This window comes from Castor canadensis, chromosome 13 (assembly GCF_047511655.1).
Source record: "Castor canadensis chromosome 13, mCasCan1.hap1v2, whole genome shotgun sequence".
NCBI classification, from domain to species: Eukaryota; Metazoa; Chordata; class Mammalia; order Rodentia; family Castoridae; genus Castor; species Castor canadensis.
Genome location: NC_133398.1, coordinates 39,037,644 through 39,053,272, shown reverse-complemented (window position 1 = coordinate 39,053,272; position 15,629 = coordinate 39,037,644). Strand labels below are relative to the sequence as shown.

The 15,629-nt window shown below is 37.8% G+C and overlaps 1 protein-coding gene and 1 pseudogene across 3 annotated transcripts in view; one reads left to right on the top strand and one right to left on the bottom strand.

Moving 5' to 3' along the window:
* The window catches only part of Ubap1 (ubiquitin associated protein 1), a 49,244-nt gene that overhangs the window by 14,221 nt on the left and 19,394 nt on the right, over positions 1-15,629 (top strand). For all 3 annotated transcript variants that reach the window (XM_020163839.2, XM_020163837.2, XM_074051594.1), the window contains exon 2: positions 7,794-7,834. In XM_020163839.2, coding sequence (XP_020019428.2) covers positions 7,832-7,834 — 3 coding nt within the window. In that variant the 5' untranslated portion in view covers positions 7,794-7,831. The remainder of the gene's footprint in view (positions 1-7,793; positions 7,835-15,629) is intronic.
* Positions 1,406-2,482, bottom strand: LOC109686501 (AKT-interacting protein-like; annotated as a pseudogene).

Sequence of the window (15,629 nt, the reverse complement as noted above, 5' to 3'; positions counted from 1 at the left end):
TTGTTTTTGTTTTATGTATTGAAATAGGTTAAATAAAAGGAATAACCTATTTCTTAAGGATTTAGTAGAACTTTAGGCTGAGCTCACACCTGTAAGTCCACCTACTTGGGGGGGCTGAGATCGGGAGGATCTCTGAATGAGGCCAGTCCAGGCAAAAAGTGAGCCCTCATATCAAAATAATCAGGGTGTGATGATGTACCCTTGTGATCCCAGCTATGAGTGAGGCTGGAGGCTGGCAGAGGATCAAGATCCTGAGGTGTGGCTCAAATGGTATTGTTGGTATTGGGCCTGCCTAACAAACTAGAGACCCTGAATAAACTCTCTAGTACTGGAAGAAAAAAAACTTTAAATAATTAAAGACATCTGTGTTCTGGTATTTAACATCATAATATATTTGCCTGTGAAATTACCTAAGAACCCTTGCCTTCTCTGCTTCAAATCCATGACACTCTTACAAGTTGTTCCATCTTTATATTGTTTCCTGGTACTCTACACTGTTCTCTAGGGGTTTGAATTTCTCATTTGGTGAACAAGGCTCTGTTACTTGTTTCAGTGGGAAAAATCATTCAGGTTTCACATGACTGGAATAGTCAGAATGATGTAATTCACCCAGTAGTCAGAGAGCTGTAGAATTCTGGAAGAACAGAAAAAGTGTGCTTGGGATTATTTCTTTCAGGTCAAATTAACCTCTAGTATGACAGTTGACTTCTTTATTTTTACAGTTAACCAGTTACAGTTAGCCCAGCTTGGTTGGTTGGTTTGTTTCTTTTCTCTCCTCTCTCCCCTCTTCCCCCTTTCGTGCTGGGGTTTGAACCTAGGACCTTGAACATGTTAATTGTGTACCTGAGCTATACCTCTAGCCTCCCTTATGTTAAACTGTCTTATGGATTAAATTCCTCTTGAGTATGATGTATTCCTATAATGTAATACTAAATGTGGTTTGCACTTTTTATTTTGGATTTTTGTATTTACATTCACATGTGAATTTTTTCGAAGTACTGTTTTTTCTGGCATCAACATTACACTTAGTAAAAGAAATTTAAAACTTCCCTTTTTCTATTAAGATTTCTTTCTTCCTCCTCCTTTTATCTATACTGCCCTGTGCCCTTCCCCCCATGAGCCCATGTGTGTATGGAAAACACTGTTATCAGTCACTGTTCACACTACTGTTTATTCTGAGTCAGCATCTTCTTTCTCTGGCTTTATCATGTACAGAAAGATTCCATGGAGAAAAGTTGATTGCATATGGGTCTTTTATTTATTTTTTTGACAGTATTGGTGTTTGAATTCAGGGTCTCATGCTTATTAAGCAGGAACCCTTACCACTTGAGCCACTCCATCAGCCCTGAATTAGGGGTCTTTTAGATTGGTCAAACAAACTGCACACCTAAACACTGTCAACCACTTTTAACTTTTTTTTTTTTTTTGTGGGACTGGGGTTTGAACTCAGGGCCTTCCGCTTGGTAGGCAGGCACTCTACCACTTGAGCCACTCTGTCAGCCCAACCACTTTACTTTTTCATACAGTACTGGAGCCTTTGTAGTTACAGGGCTTGCTGTGTCAATCTTCTAGAAAACTCTCCTTGCATAAATTAAAATCTGCCACAGTCTTGGAGGTGTGGCTCAAGCAGTAAAGTGTCTGCCTTGCAAGCATGCATCCTTGAGTTCAAACCCCTTGAGTTCAAATCTCATTAATGCAGATCAATACAATGACTTCACAAAGGCACCGAGAGATTTTTCTGCTTCACAGCCAGGGTAAATTCTATAAGAAGAGAGTATTCCAGGTAGAAGTGTCCATGAGAAGTTGGAGTTCAAAACCTTGTCAAATAATAATTACTTCTGTCCCCATTTGCAAATGTCTCTTGATAATCTAGTATACTTGAGGAGAGATCAACTAATGGGTGAAAGACAGGAATATCAGACACCAAGAGTGGATAGTCACCATCTGGATAGTTATCAAAGATAAAAGTGTAAACTTGAACATGCCATCTTGATAAAGCCCATGTTGTATAAATATTGCTCCAAATCACATTAATGCAGATCAATAAGATGACTTCACAAATGCACCCAGTGATTTTTCTGCTTCACAGCCAAGGTAAATTCTGTAAGAAGAGAGTATTCTAGGTAGAAGGGTCCATGAAAAGCTTGTGTGCTTTTTGTTGATTGTGCTGCTTGGGCAGGAGATGTAGGCTTTGTTATGGGCAAAGCATTTTGGGGAATAGAAAGCTACTGTTTTTTTTGGGTGCAGTTCACATCTCCTGTTAATTCACCATCAAATTGATTGAGTAGAGAGCTGGTAGCCATGTTCCACAAAGGGTTCATAATGTGTACTCCAAACAAAGAAATTTAGTGGTCTATGTCATCAGACTCTTCTGTCCTTAGCATTCACTTTTACCCGGTGCCTTCAATGCAGAGCTCCTGACTGCTGAGCATTGCTACAGCCCATCTTCTCTGGCTTGCTTCGAAGCCCTGACCTCTGCCTATTCCCCATCCCATCCCACCCCCACCCTTCCCTCTTAGGGTACCTTTGTCATAACACAAATTAGATGTACCTTACTCATTTGTATTTCTAATTCTTCTGTTTCCTATGGTTTCTGCTTTTTTTTTTTTGGTGGTGGTGTGGGCATCAAACCCAGGCCTTATGTATCCTAGTCAAGTGTTCTACCACTGAGCTGCCTTTCCCAGTGCTAGTTTTTGCTTTATGAATGGTAATATTATGTATTTGGGGTAGTTCATAACTGTTAGCTTTTCATCATGGATCAATAATAAAGTAAATCATGCATTATACCACCATGAAGTCTGTAATCTAGGCCTGCTTGTGGGTTTGTAGGTATTCTATTTTTATTTTGGCTGTATTGAGGTTTGAACTCAGGGCTACCCATTTGCTAGGCAGGTGCTCTACCACTTACCACTTGATCCATGATGCCAGTGTGTCTGTAGGTATTCTTGCAGCTCTAGAAATCATTGATTTATTCTTTGTTCTTTTTGCTCTCTCTGAGATCATAATTTTTGACTAGTTTTATATTGTTGTTCTTATAGGTACCTGTTTTTTTCATATATTGCTCAGTATGTTTGTGTGTGCTAAACAAGGGATAGATGTAGAGATAGGTACTCAGTACAGAAAACCTAGAAAACAGATAGCACAAAAGGAAAAGCCAGAAGACCCACCTTGAATCCCATTACCTAGTATTACAAGAATGCATCTTTTTTTTGGTTGTTCTGGGGTTTGAATTCAGTGCCTTGCACTTGTTAGGTAGGTGCTCTTCCACTTGATCCATGCCCCCAACCCTTTTTCTTTTAGTTTGCTTTTCAGATAGGGTCTGAGGTTTTTTTTTTTTCCTGGAGCTGATCTGGACTGCAGTCCTGCTACCTATGGCCTCCCATGGCCTCCCAGGCTTGCACTCCCACATGTGGTTTATCAATCGAGATTAGGTCTTAATAACTTTTTGCCTGGGCTTGCCTTGAACCCTGATCCTCCTGATCTCCTGAGTAGCTGGAATTGTAAGTATGAATATGTGCCCAGCATGAATATGTCTTAATCCCTTGAATGAGGTTCAAGGTCAACCTAGGCAAAATGTTAGCAAGACCCTACTTATCTCAAAAAATAAGCTGAAGGTGGTGGCGTATACCTGTTGTTCAGCTACTTGAAAGTTAGAGGAAGGAGAATCATAGGACCACCCTTGGGCTAAAAGTAGAAAACCCTCTCTGAAAAATAACTAAAACAAAAGAATTGGGGATGTGACTCAAGGGTACAAGTGAGGCCCTGAGTTAAAAACTCCAGTACTGCCTCCTCTTCTCCCACCCCCCAAAAAAGTCTTACCTTTTTTTGTTTCAATATCCATGTAAGCATACTCTCCTCTCCCAAATGTTAGGCCCATCACATCTTGTTTCTGTAGGTTAATAACTCAAATTTTCTATTTTAGCTCTCCATAAAACTATGGTGCTCAGGAAAGATCTGAACAAGCAGTATTCTGATGAATTGGAAGAAAAAAATTAATGAATAAAGAAAAGCTTACTGGGGCCATTGAAATGCTCCTCTGTATGAGTCAGTATATTGTTGACCTCTTTTATTGGCCTTCCATCTGCAGCCAAATATGCTAATGTGCAGCAGCATTTAATAACCTTTTAGTTTTGCAAACACAGAGCTGATGGACAGTGATAGATTATAAAAGGAGTGTCTGGCTATTATGAGACTTGAACAGACTGAAAGTAAGATCTTATAAACTCATTTTGGTCTTCACTGTTGTGTTTTCAATTCACAAAATTAAGATTGTAAAACTGTCGGGCTCAATTAAAATTTTGCATGTTGTATATAGGTATACCAGTTTACTGGTATAATGGCTTACTCTTTTTGGGAGGGGGTGGGACTGGGGTTTGAACTCAGGGCTTTGTGTTTGTAAAATAGGTGCTCTTGAGTACTACTTGAGTTATACCTCTAGAGCATTTTGCTCTGGTTATTTTGGAGATGGAGCCCTTGAGAACTGTCCTCTGAGATCCTCCCAATCTTAGCCTCCCAAGTAGCCAGGATTACAGGCAAGTTATATTCAATTCAACCTTTGTTGAGTTCTTCCTGCTTGTTAGGCAGTATGTTTTAGAGTTTCTTGAGGTGTTGTTTGATATGTGGTAGATGAAGATGGTTTCCAGACTTCTATCAGTGTAGTAACGTCAAGGCCAAGAAAAAAAGAAAGAAAGAAAAGAAAAGAAAAAGAGGATTAGCATTTGGTTGCCACCTTTTTATTTTGCCAGTAAAGACATTTTTAAAAAGTTACTGAGTGTAACTTTTAGAAATACGAATATTTTCCTCCATTTTATTCTCCCATTATATTTTTATTTTCTGTGTAGAGTTGGTTTGTAATTTAGGTTACTATCTTTATTTTACTGATAGAGGAAATGAGATTCCAGAGTGTCTCTTGAGATCTCAGAAAGAACGAAGAAATTTTTTCTCACAAATATAGTATAGCTTACATATATATTGTCATATATATGTTGATGTTAGTTATAAAGGTGTTAATTTTGTTTTCAGACTTGAAATGTGATTCCCCAAACCATCTTTTTGTATAAATTAGACAATTTCTTAGATTCATTTACTCAGGACTTTATGCTTGCAAAAAGCTCTACCTCTTAAGCCACTCCTCCAGTCTATTTTGCTCTGGTTATTTTGGAGGTGAGGTCTCTAAAACTATTTGTCCATGCTGGCCTTGGAGTTCAGTCCTCCCAGTCACAGCTTCCCAAGTAGCTAGGATTGCAGGTGTGAGCCACCAGCCCCAGCTTGGATCAGTTTCTTGGGAAATTCCTGTTTGCAGCTATCATTGTAGAAATGTGAATGATAGCTTACTGTGGTATTGAATTGCTACTGTGTATTCTGAAGCTGTTAGTAGAATGTAATTTCGTGTTACAGTAATTTGATGATATGTGGAAGGGAAGAAAGAGAAAATGAGACAGTTAAAACAGTTGCTCTTGGGCTTTCTCTTCCCCTTGTGAAAGGGCCTGAACTCTGCCAAGGTGTTCCTTTTCTTTCTCCCACCCCTACCCTCTTTACCATTTTTTTTTTTTTTAACCATTCCTTAACCTATCTCTGTTCTTTGTCTTCTTTCCATCTTCCTGCCTCAGCCTCTTGAGTTCTTGGATTACAGGCCTGTACCATCATGCTGGGTTTCTGTGGAACTTCTTTATAGTATTCCTGATGTAAGTTTATTCTGGGGCTGTTTGGAAAATTATTTATTAAATCAGAGGCTCAAGCAGTCTCTTCTAACCCATTTGCCTCTTAAAAAAAAAGAACATTACTTTAAACAACTGTTATCCCAAAATAGCAACACATATTAGGGATACAGAAATGAAGACATTTCCTGCACCTGTTTGTGAACATCATCATAGGTCTCTTTACTGCATGCCTAGTTACTGCTTCTTTTCCAACAGAGATTGAGAAAAACACATTTCTGGTATGTGCCTGTGTGGGAAGGTTAAGACTGGCAAGAATCTTGTTTTTGGGTTTAAAGTCTCACCGTGTTGTTGTGGTTTGTGTGCATTACTATGACCCTGAAACCCTGTGTGAGTTTATGAAATGCCTTCTGCACATATAAAAAGGTTAAATCTTTTTTGGTGTGGTTGGTTGGTTCTTTGAAAATTGATTGCCCACATATTTACATTTTTTTTTTTTTTTTTTTGCAGTACTGGGGCTTGAACTCAGGGCCTACGCCTTGAGGCACTCCACCAGCCCTTTTTTGTGAAGGGTTTTTTCTTTTTTTTTTTTTGCTTGCTTAAGGACTTTATTTATTTATTTATTTATTTATTTATATTATTATTATTCATATGTGCATACAAGGCTTGGGTCATTTCTCCCCCCTGCCCCCACCCCCTCCCTTACCACCCACTCCGCCCCCTCCCTCTCCCCACTACCCCCTCAGGGTTTTTTCAAAATAGGGTCTCACAGAACTGTTTGCCCAGGCTGGCTTTGAACCTCTATTCTCCTGATCTCTGCCTCCTCAGTAGCTAGGATTACATACATGAGCCACCAGCACCCGGCTCACATATTTACAATTTTAACTCTCCATTAACTGGAATGTTAACCAGATTACTTTATCCCAACATAATGCTGGAAAATGGAAACTTTTAGACCCTTAAAAGAAATTATAAAAATAATACATTTTTGCTGTAGGATGTTGACAAAAGTTTTTATGAATTACTGCTAGTCCTACCACATAGAGTTAATCATTTTATATATGTATATATATATTTTGAGGCACTGGGGTTTGAATTTAGGGCCATACACTTTCTAGGCAGGCCCTCTTACCACTTGAGCCACTCCTACAGCCCTTTTTTTGTGATGGGCTTTTTCGAGATAGGGTCTCTCGAACTATTTGCCTGGGCTGGCTTTGAACCAGGACATGAACCACCAGCACCAGTGTGGTTTTTTTTTTTTTTTTCCTTTTTTGATGGGTCTGGAGTTTGAACTCAGAGCTTTGTGCTTGCAAAGCAGGTGTTCTGTTGCTTGAGCCGTGCCTAGATCACTCTGGTTATTTTGGAGATGGGATCTGGCAAACTATTTGCCTGGGCTTGCCTTGAATCATAATTCTCCTGATCTTAGCCTCCCAATTAGCTAGGATTTCAGACATGAACCACCAGCACCTGGCCCATCAATCCTAATTTTTTTCTCACTTATATCTTAGGTAATTAAAGTTACAGATTACATATCAAGGGAGATAAACATTAGGTTGAAGAGCTCATATTACTTTATATGTGTACTAAAAGACTTCATGCTTGTTATATAGGGACTAAAGGTACAAAAATACAACAATAATGTAAAACTAGATGTGTGGCTTTAAGGGGTTTTCCTTTTTTTTTTTTTAATTTGGAAGCCATAATACAAAAGGTTATCTGCTGTTCACTCACCATTCCAGAAATTCCTGTCTTAACATGTATAATTAATAGCTTAACTGAACAAAGCGAGAGCTTTTTCTTACTCAATATTGATGCATTTGTCATTTGTATCAGGAAGGTATGTGCTCAGTAATTTTTTTCCTTTTGATAGCATATAAATTGGTCAGTACCTGCTATGCTTTTCCTCTAATATTTTTTTTCAGAACATGCAGACTTAAGAAATATTTACATTTTCTTTTAAAATCTCATTCTTCCTCCATTCTACCTTCTGTTTTGGAACTTTGGGAGTGAGAAGGGAAGACTGTGTCAGTACTGAAACTTTGGTCTTCTGTTTTCTTTTTTGTTGTTTCTATTTTCCTATTTGTTTATAGTCCCTCAAGGCAGCATGTACCTAATAAATATTTCCTTGTTTTTCAGGTTCTAAATGGCTTCTAAGAAGTTGGGTGCAGATTTTCATGGTAAGTAGATCATTAAGTGTGGTTTATAATTTGGTCAGGAGTTTGAAATCACTTAGCATAGTTTTAGTGTCCCTTTTTTGTCTCTTTACATGAACAGTTTGAGAAAATGAAAGTTGAACAACATGTGGCATATACAACCCAGGATCTCAGATAACTTTAAAGTATTTCTTCAAGTGGATATTAGAATCTCTCTGGTTATTGCGCTTGAAGCTACTAGAGATGTATTGGAAAGCTGATTCCCTGGCCTCAATGCCAGTTCACAGATAAGGAAAGCAGAGTTTTTGAGGAGAGGAAAATAAGGTTTATTATTCATCAGAGAAAAAGAAGGACCAGGAGAGTCAACCTCTCAAAGCTCTGTCATCTCACTTCTTAGAGAAAATGTCTGATCTTTAAAGGAGAGTTCACGGGCTTAACTGAGGCTGCTGGCCTTGGTTTTCCAGGTATTGGCACCTTATCTCTGAAGTTGTATGTCTTGGCTGAGAGGTGTACTTCTCTGATGGTCAGAGAGAGAGAGAAAAGGTAGAAGACTGCTTGCGTCCAATCCTCTCTCCCCTGTCCCTTCCCCCATACCCCGGTGGTACTGGGGTTTGATTTCAGGGCCTCATGCTTGCTAGGCATGTGTTCTTCCACTTGAGCTACTCTGCCAGTCTTTTTTTTTTTGTGTGTTGGGTATTTTCAGGACAGGTTTTTTCGAATTATTTGCTCATGGCTGGCTTTGTATTGTGATCTTCCTGATCTCTGCCTCCTGAATAGCTAGAATTATAGGAATGAGCCACCAGCACCCAGTTGACTGCCTGGTTTAATTGAATAGTAAAAGGAGTTAACTTTGGGCTCTCCAGCGTGTAGACTTAAAAGGGAAAAAGTGTCAGTTTGATTGACAAGCAGAGTTAGTTGGCCAGTGAGCAAGCTGGCTACACCAAAAGTTTTCCCTATTGTAGTACCAGTTACATTTTTCCCCACTGTCAATTTATTCCTTCAATTACTGCCTTTAGTTAATACAATGGGCCAAGAAAAGAGAGTACTCCTCAGCAAAAATAGCTTTTAAGCCCTCGTTACAGAGATGGATGAGGGGCCTTCTCGTTTTTGTTGTTCTTAAAAACCATTTTGAGGCAGTTATAATTCCCATTCCTGTTCCTTTATTATTGAGCTTCTCCATTGGTGTGTATGAAAAATACTTTAAAAATTTTTTTTTTGTTTGGTGGTATTGGGGTTTGAATTCAGGGCTTTGTGTTTGCTAGGCAGGTGCTCTACCACTTGAGCCATGCCCACAGCCCTATGTGTATGAAAAAAATCTAACCCTTTAATTAATACTATATGTTTTCATTTAGTACTCCTCTCCCCCCAAAAAAGGAAGTAATTTACTGTGAATCAATATATTACAGAGGTATCAGTAATAGTAATTATAATTTTGTACTTAAAACTAATAGTTTATCATATTTCCTTAAGATAATGATCTTCCAAATAGAATATGATAATTAAAGTTTATTATCTGTGCTGGGCATGGTAGTATATGCCTGTAATTCCAGTACTGAGGCAGGAGGATCTTGAGTTTGAGCTCAGCCTGGGCTACATAGTGAATTCCAGGCCAGCCTTGGCTGAACCTCTCTTGGCAAGAGAGGTTCTCACAAAAAAAAAAAAAAAAGAAAAAAAAGAAAAACCCCAAACCTATAAACCTTATTATTTGCATTTGGAGGAAATTGAGATGCCAGTATTTTCATGCAGTACAGGATAAGAATTATATACCAGAAATATTTAAACGATAAAAATTATTTTAAAGCTGATCTTTCATTTTATAAATCATATCATATTGCTATAAGAATCATTCTTACTCCTGGCAGCCAGTGTTGGTGTGCTTTTTTGAGCTACAAATGCTTGCTTGTTAGTATTACTCAGGTGTGTTAGTGTGGTGCAGTAGTCACTATTATTATAGTGACTTGCTTATACATTTTATACAGTAGCTTTGAAATTGAATTCACATTTTACATGTACCTACATATGTAACTTGCTTATGTTTTGTTAAATCATTTTGGAATTAAGTCATTCAAACTCATGAATTAGCATTCTGCAAGTCAGGCATCATATCTTATAGGTAAGCTATCTCCTATTATTTGAGGACCTATCATTAGAGGCACATCTGAAGTTGCCTTTGGGACACTTTTGTCCCCCTTCCCTGGTTTTTTTTTTTTTGTGTGTGTGGTGTTGGGAGTTGAACCCAGGTCCTCATGCATGCTAAGGAAGTGCTGTATCACTGAGCTTCACTCCCAGCCCCACTCTGGATCACTTTTTCAAGGGAAAAAGAGAGGACAGAGCCAAAGACAAAGGCAGAGCCTGGGAAGAAAATAGCATAAATGAAAATCCTAAATTTATATAGTCTCGTTTCAAAAGATAAGTGCTCTGTCTTTAGAAACTCTTTTTTAAATTTATTTTTTATTTTTTTATTTTCTTGGTACTGAGGTTTGAACTTAAGGCTTCATGCCAGGCACGTACGCTACTGCTTGAGCCTGGAAATTCTTTTTTTTTTTTTTTGTGGGACTGGGATTTGAACTCAGGGCTTTGTGCTTGCAAAGCAGGTACTAGCCACACCTCCAGCCCTGGAAACTCTTTTGATTGGAATGAAAATGAGTTGGACCCCCAGGTTATATGTTCCAGCTAAAGAATCCCAGGAGAAGATTATAATTTTAAAGGTGTCAGATCAACATAGAATTTGCTTTTGGCTTAATTCAGTGACTTTTGTTGAGTTTTTAGAGAAAAGAATTATATTTTTAAATATCAGGTAGCTTAAGGAATAGAATTTAAAGGAAATAAATAGGTAGAGAATATTTTATAGGCATCTGAGTACAGAAAATCAAGTATAGAAGTTTTTATTTTTTTAAATAATCTATGGTTAACTATAGATACTGTGCCATTTTTAAATGGTTTTGTGCTTTGAACTCAGGGCTTCAAGCTTGCAATGCAGGCACTCTACCACTTGAGCAACTCTTACAACCCAAGAAAAAGTCTTATGTGTTCAGTACAGATGTGTTCTCCCTTCCCGCATATATATAGATATTTTTGTTGTTTGTTTGTTTTTGAGACAGGGTCCTGTTGTGTAGCCCAGGTAGCCTTGAACACTCAAACCTCCTATCTCACCTTCTTGAGTGCTAGGATTATAGCCATGCCAGGCTTCCTTGAGTCTGAGTATTTTTTTTTATCTGAAGTGGTCGAATCCATGGATGAGGAACCCATGGATACTGAGGACTGGCTGTAAGGGGGGGGTGGTGTGTGTGTGTGTGTGTGTGTGTGTGTGTAGCTAAGAACACTTAACATAAGATCTACCCTCTCAAGATAGGCGTGGCAGTTCATGCCTATGATCTCAGTACTCAAGAGGGCAGGAGAATCTCAGGTTAAAGGCCAACCTGACTAGTACTGACTTTCAGGTCAGCCTATGCTACATAGCAAGGACCCTGTCTCAAAATCTAAAACAAAAGAAAAAAACCTACCCTCTAGCAATTTTAAATATGCAGTATAATATGGTTAACTATAGATACTGTGCTATATGTACACAGCAGGAGCCTAGAATTTATCTTGAATAATTAAAACTTTGTACCCTTTAACTGTCACCTTCTTAATTTTTTCTCCCTTCTAAAGGCAAGCTGTGGATTTATATCCAGTTAGCTAATTTATAGAGAGGTCCATTTTGCCCTTGATTTAATTTTTACTAAGAAATTTAAATACTTTTCCTTTTGATTGATAGAAAATAGCATTTTGTTTCAGACTGTGATCTGTAATTGCTTTATAGTTTAATTTAGAAAAGTTTACCATCATTTTAATCATTATTCTCCTGTATGTGTCATCCCTCCTTCTCCCTCTTCCTGCTTTCATGATTTTCTCTTTATCTTTTGTTTCCAACACTCCCTTGGTTTGCCCACCCTCCCTCCTTTCCTTTCTTCCTCTCCCTCTCTCCCTTAGTCTTTCTTCTATCCCCCCCTTATCCCTTCCCTTTCCTCCTCTTCCTCTCCCTTCTTTTCTCTCTCTCTACCACTTGAGTCACTCTGCCTGCCCCCTCCTTTTTTTTTTTTTTTTTTTTTGTGGTACTGCTGGGTCTTGAACACAGAGCCTTCACCTCAAGCCACTCCTCCAGGCCCGCCCCACTTTTTTTTTTTTGTGATGGTTATTTGCCTGGCTGGCTACTCTGCCTCCTGAGTAGGTAGGATTACAGGGGGTGAGCCACCAGCACCTGGCCTCCCCCGTTCCCCCTTTTTTTTTTTTTTTGAGACAGGGTTTCATTATGTAACACAGGCTAGCCTTGAGCTTTCTCTGTAGCCCACACTGGCCTCAAACTTTTGATCCTTTTCATCTTCCTGAGTTCTGGTATTACATGTGTATCCTATTACTCCTGTCTTCCTTGATTTGAATTTCTACATATGTATTCTGCCTGGACTTAGCTAGACTTCTTGCATCTATTGGTTGAAGTCTTTTTAAGTCACATTTGGAAAAATTTCTCATCCATTATCTCTATATTTCTTCTGTCGCATTTTCCCTCTATTCTTCTTTTGAGACTCCAGTGATATATGGTATTATATGTTGTTCCAAAATGTCTCTTTATACTCTTCCTTTAGTTTTTAAGTTTTAATTAAAAAATAAAAAATTTTAAAATACCTTTTTCCTCTTTGTGTTTCAGTTTGGTTAATTTCTTTTGGCCTGACTTTCAAGTTCTCTGAGTCTTGTCCTCTTACTAGTACAGCCTGGTTTCTGATCCATTAAGGTTTTTCTTTTCTGATAATGCATTTTTCACTTCTAGCATTTTCATTTGTCTCTTTATATTTCCATTTTTCTGCTGAAATGCATGATTATTTTCCCCATTAGATCTTTTAACATATTTACTATGCTGTTTTAAAGCTCCCAGTCTGATAATACAGTATCTTGACTAACTCTGTGTTTGTCACTGATGCCTGGGTCTTCTCTTGATGATGAGTCACATTTCTTCGCTCTTTATTTTTTATCGAATGTCAGCTGCCATATATTAAAAAGCTGATTTTGTAGATTACTTGACTTGTCTTCTTGTTAGGGTGTAGTATTTTCTTGTGACTTCACATCTATATATTTATAAATTTCTAAGTGTTCTTTGGGTTATGGTTTTAAGATAGTGATAATAATCATGGAGTTACAAGTTTTCAGTTAATTTTTAAGTTTGATCTGTCCTAGTTTTTTGTTTCAAAAACCTCAATTTGAAATAAGCATAGTTCAGTTGCTATACTCTAGGAATTTCTCCCTCTACTTGGAATTGTACTATTTTTCAGAAAAACAGGCGAGACACAGGATTGTAAGCATGTCAGCAATTTATAAAGAAGCAAAACAGAATGAAGACTTCCCTGATTTTATCCTGAATTATTACACAGTCAACTCAGTTTTCCCCCACTGTGGCGTAATGCAAAGTGATGTGCAGAATCTGGCATCAGGAAACTACTTCCACAGCCATAGTTATTAGGGTGTACTTGCTTTCTTTTTCTAAATTGAACTTAAGAAAATAGGCTTAGGAATTTAAGGATGTATTTCAATAGTAAGGACTGAAACTAAAAGGTCTTTGGGGTAAGCCAGAAAATTATTTGGTATCATACTTAATTCTCTGAACCATGTGGGTTATTAAGTTACTATTGAATTTTTTTAAAAAAATAAAATGCATTGAGAACCAAGAGAAGTGGATATCTTTAAGTAGATATTTTGATATATTGAGTAAAAATGGGTAATTCCTAAGTCGTAGTTGCTACATTTGGGAAAAAATTTTCTGTGCTCCTCACAGCATCATCATTAATAGTATGTATGTATGGTTGTCGCCATTATTCAAAAGGTTTCTCTTTATTTCCAGGTCTTTAAATACCTTATTGCCCTTTATGCCTACCTCTTTCTCGCAGTAATCACACAAGTGTTGTTCCTTCCCTGTTAACAAAACTTTAGGGGGGTATATGCTAACTTTGATGGAGATACAGATATAAACCTTGGAAAGTTAGGTCACGGAATTTGTTAGTGAGAGGAAACTGCTTTTATAAAGCAGGTCCTGTAATTGGTGCTAATGAAGGGAAGCAGCATTTGTTCAGAGATGTTCTATCTATCTTGTCTGCCCTTAAGCCTGGACCTAGTTCCATTTATAGAATGTAAATCTGTCAGTGTGTATTATACTGTTATAGTTTCCTAACTCAAAGGTAGGTGAGGAAACTGGACACCTTTCCTGAAGGACATTCTCATTTGGCTTAAATATCTTTAGCATAGCACCCTCTTCTTTAAAAGTTTTTTTTTTTTAATGTTTGTTTATTTGTTTGTTTTGGAGACAGGTTCTGGGCTTATAACCTTGGCTTGGCCTTGAACTCTTTATCCTTCTTTTGCTGAGACTACTGGCATTGCCACCATATTTAGCCCCGAAAAGTACCATTCTATAGATACCCACCCAGCTCCCACCACCAGTCTGCAGTAGAACATTCATTTAAGAAAATGTAGTTAGTATTAATGTGACTACATTTTCTTATATTTATAAACCATATTTTACTTATTAGTGTCTTTATGGATAGGATTTTTTTCCCCTAATCTGTGTGTCATCTAATCTCCCCACCCCCACACACTTTTTGGTGGTACTGAGGTTTATCAGGCCACTAAGCAAAGTTAGAATCTTTGAGTAACATTTTCTGTTTTCATAGAAAACGAAGAATTTTAAGATTAAAGGAGCTTTGCTTTTCATCTTTTTTTTTTTTTTTTTTTTAAGTACTGGGGTTTGAACTCAGGGCCTCATCCTTATTAGGCAGTCTCACTTACCACTTGAGCCACTCCACCAGTCCTTTTTGCGAATAGCTAGGATTACAGCTTGAGTCATTGCACCTGGCTTTCATCTTTTTTTTTTTTTTTCTTTTGGACAGTGCCTCATGTTTGCTAGGCACGCTACAACTGAGCCATTCCACTAGCTCTTTCTTGTGTTAGGTATTTTTGAGATAGGGTTTCTCAAACTATTTACCTGGCCTGGCCTCAAACCTCGATCCTCTTGATCTCTGCCTCCCAAGTAGCTAGGATTATAGGTGTGAGCTACTGGAAGCAGGCTGTTTTTAATCTTTTTAATATAAATCATCTTATAAGTGCCAGAGGGGTTAAATAGTATAACCAGTAGTTTTGTTGGCAAGTTGGTTGTCCTTTTTTTGAGTGGTGGTGGAGACCCTGGTACATTTTTGTATTTTGTTGGGAGTCTTAAATGTGTATGTATGTTTTGTATGAGTACTCTGTTCAAAAACACTTTTATGTTAGGTGCTTGTGGCTCACACCTGCAATCCTAGCAACTTGGGAAGCTGAGAATGAGAGGAGTGAGGTTTGAGGCCAGCTTTGGCAAATAGTTCATGAATCCCCATCTCCAAAATAACAAGAGCAAAAATGAACTGGAGGCATGCTCAGATGCCCTGAGTTCAAACCCCACAGTTCCATCAAAAAACCAAAACAAAACAAAACCACTTTTATAACTAGCATTGTCATTTTTGGTAAATAATTTTTAAAAATATTAAATGTAATTTGGGATAGGGGTGAGAGTTTGAATACAAAAAAAGTTTTAAAGCTATGCCTTCTTTATTCATTGAACAAATCTTATCTGCCAGATATGCTGAGCTTGGGAGATAACAGTTATGAAACTTTTCTCCTTTGTTAAGGGATGTTCATATTCTTCCTCAGATTGTTTCTGGGAAGAATAAGGAAGCAAATTATTAAATAGTACATAGTGGTAAGTACTGAGGTATTGGTTTTGAATTGAGTGTTCTGAAGTTGAGAAGGGAGTGTTACTGTTTATTTT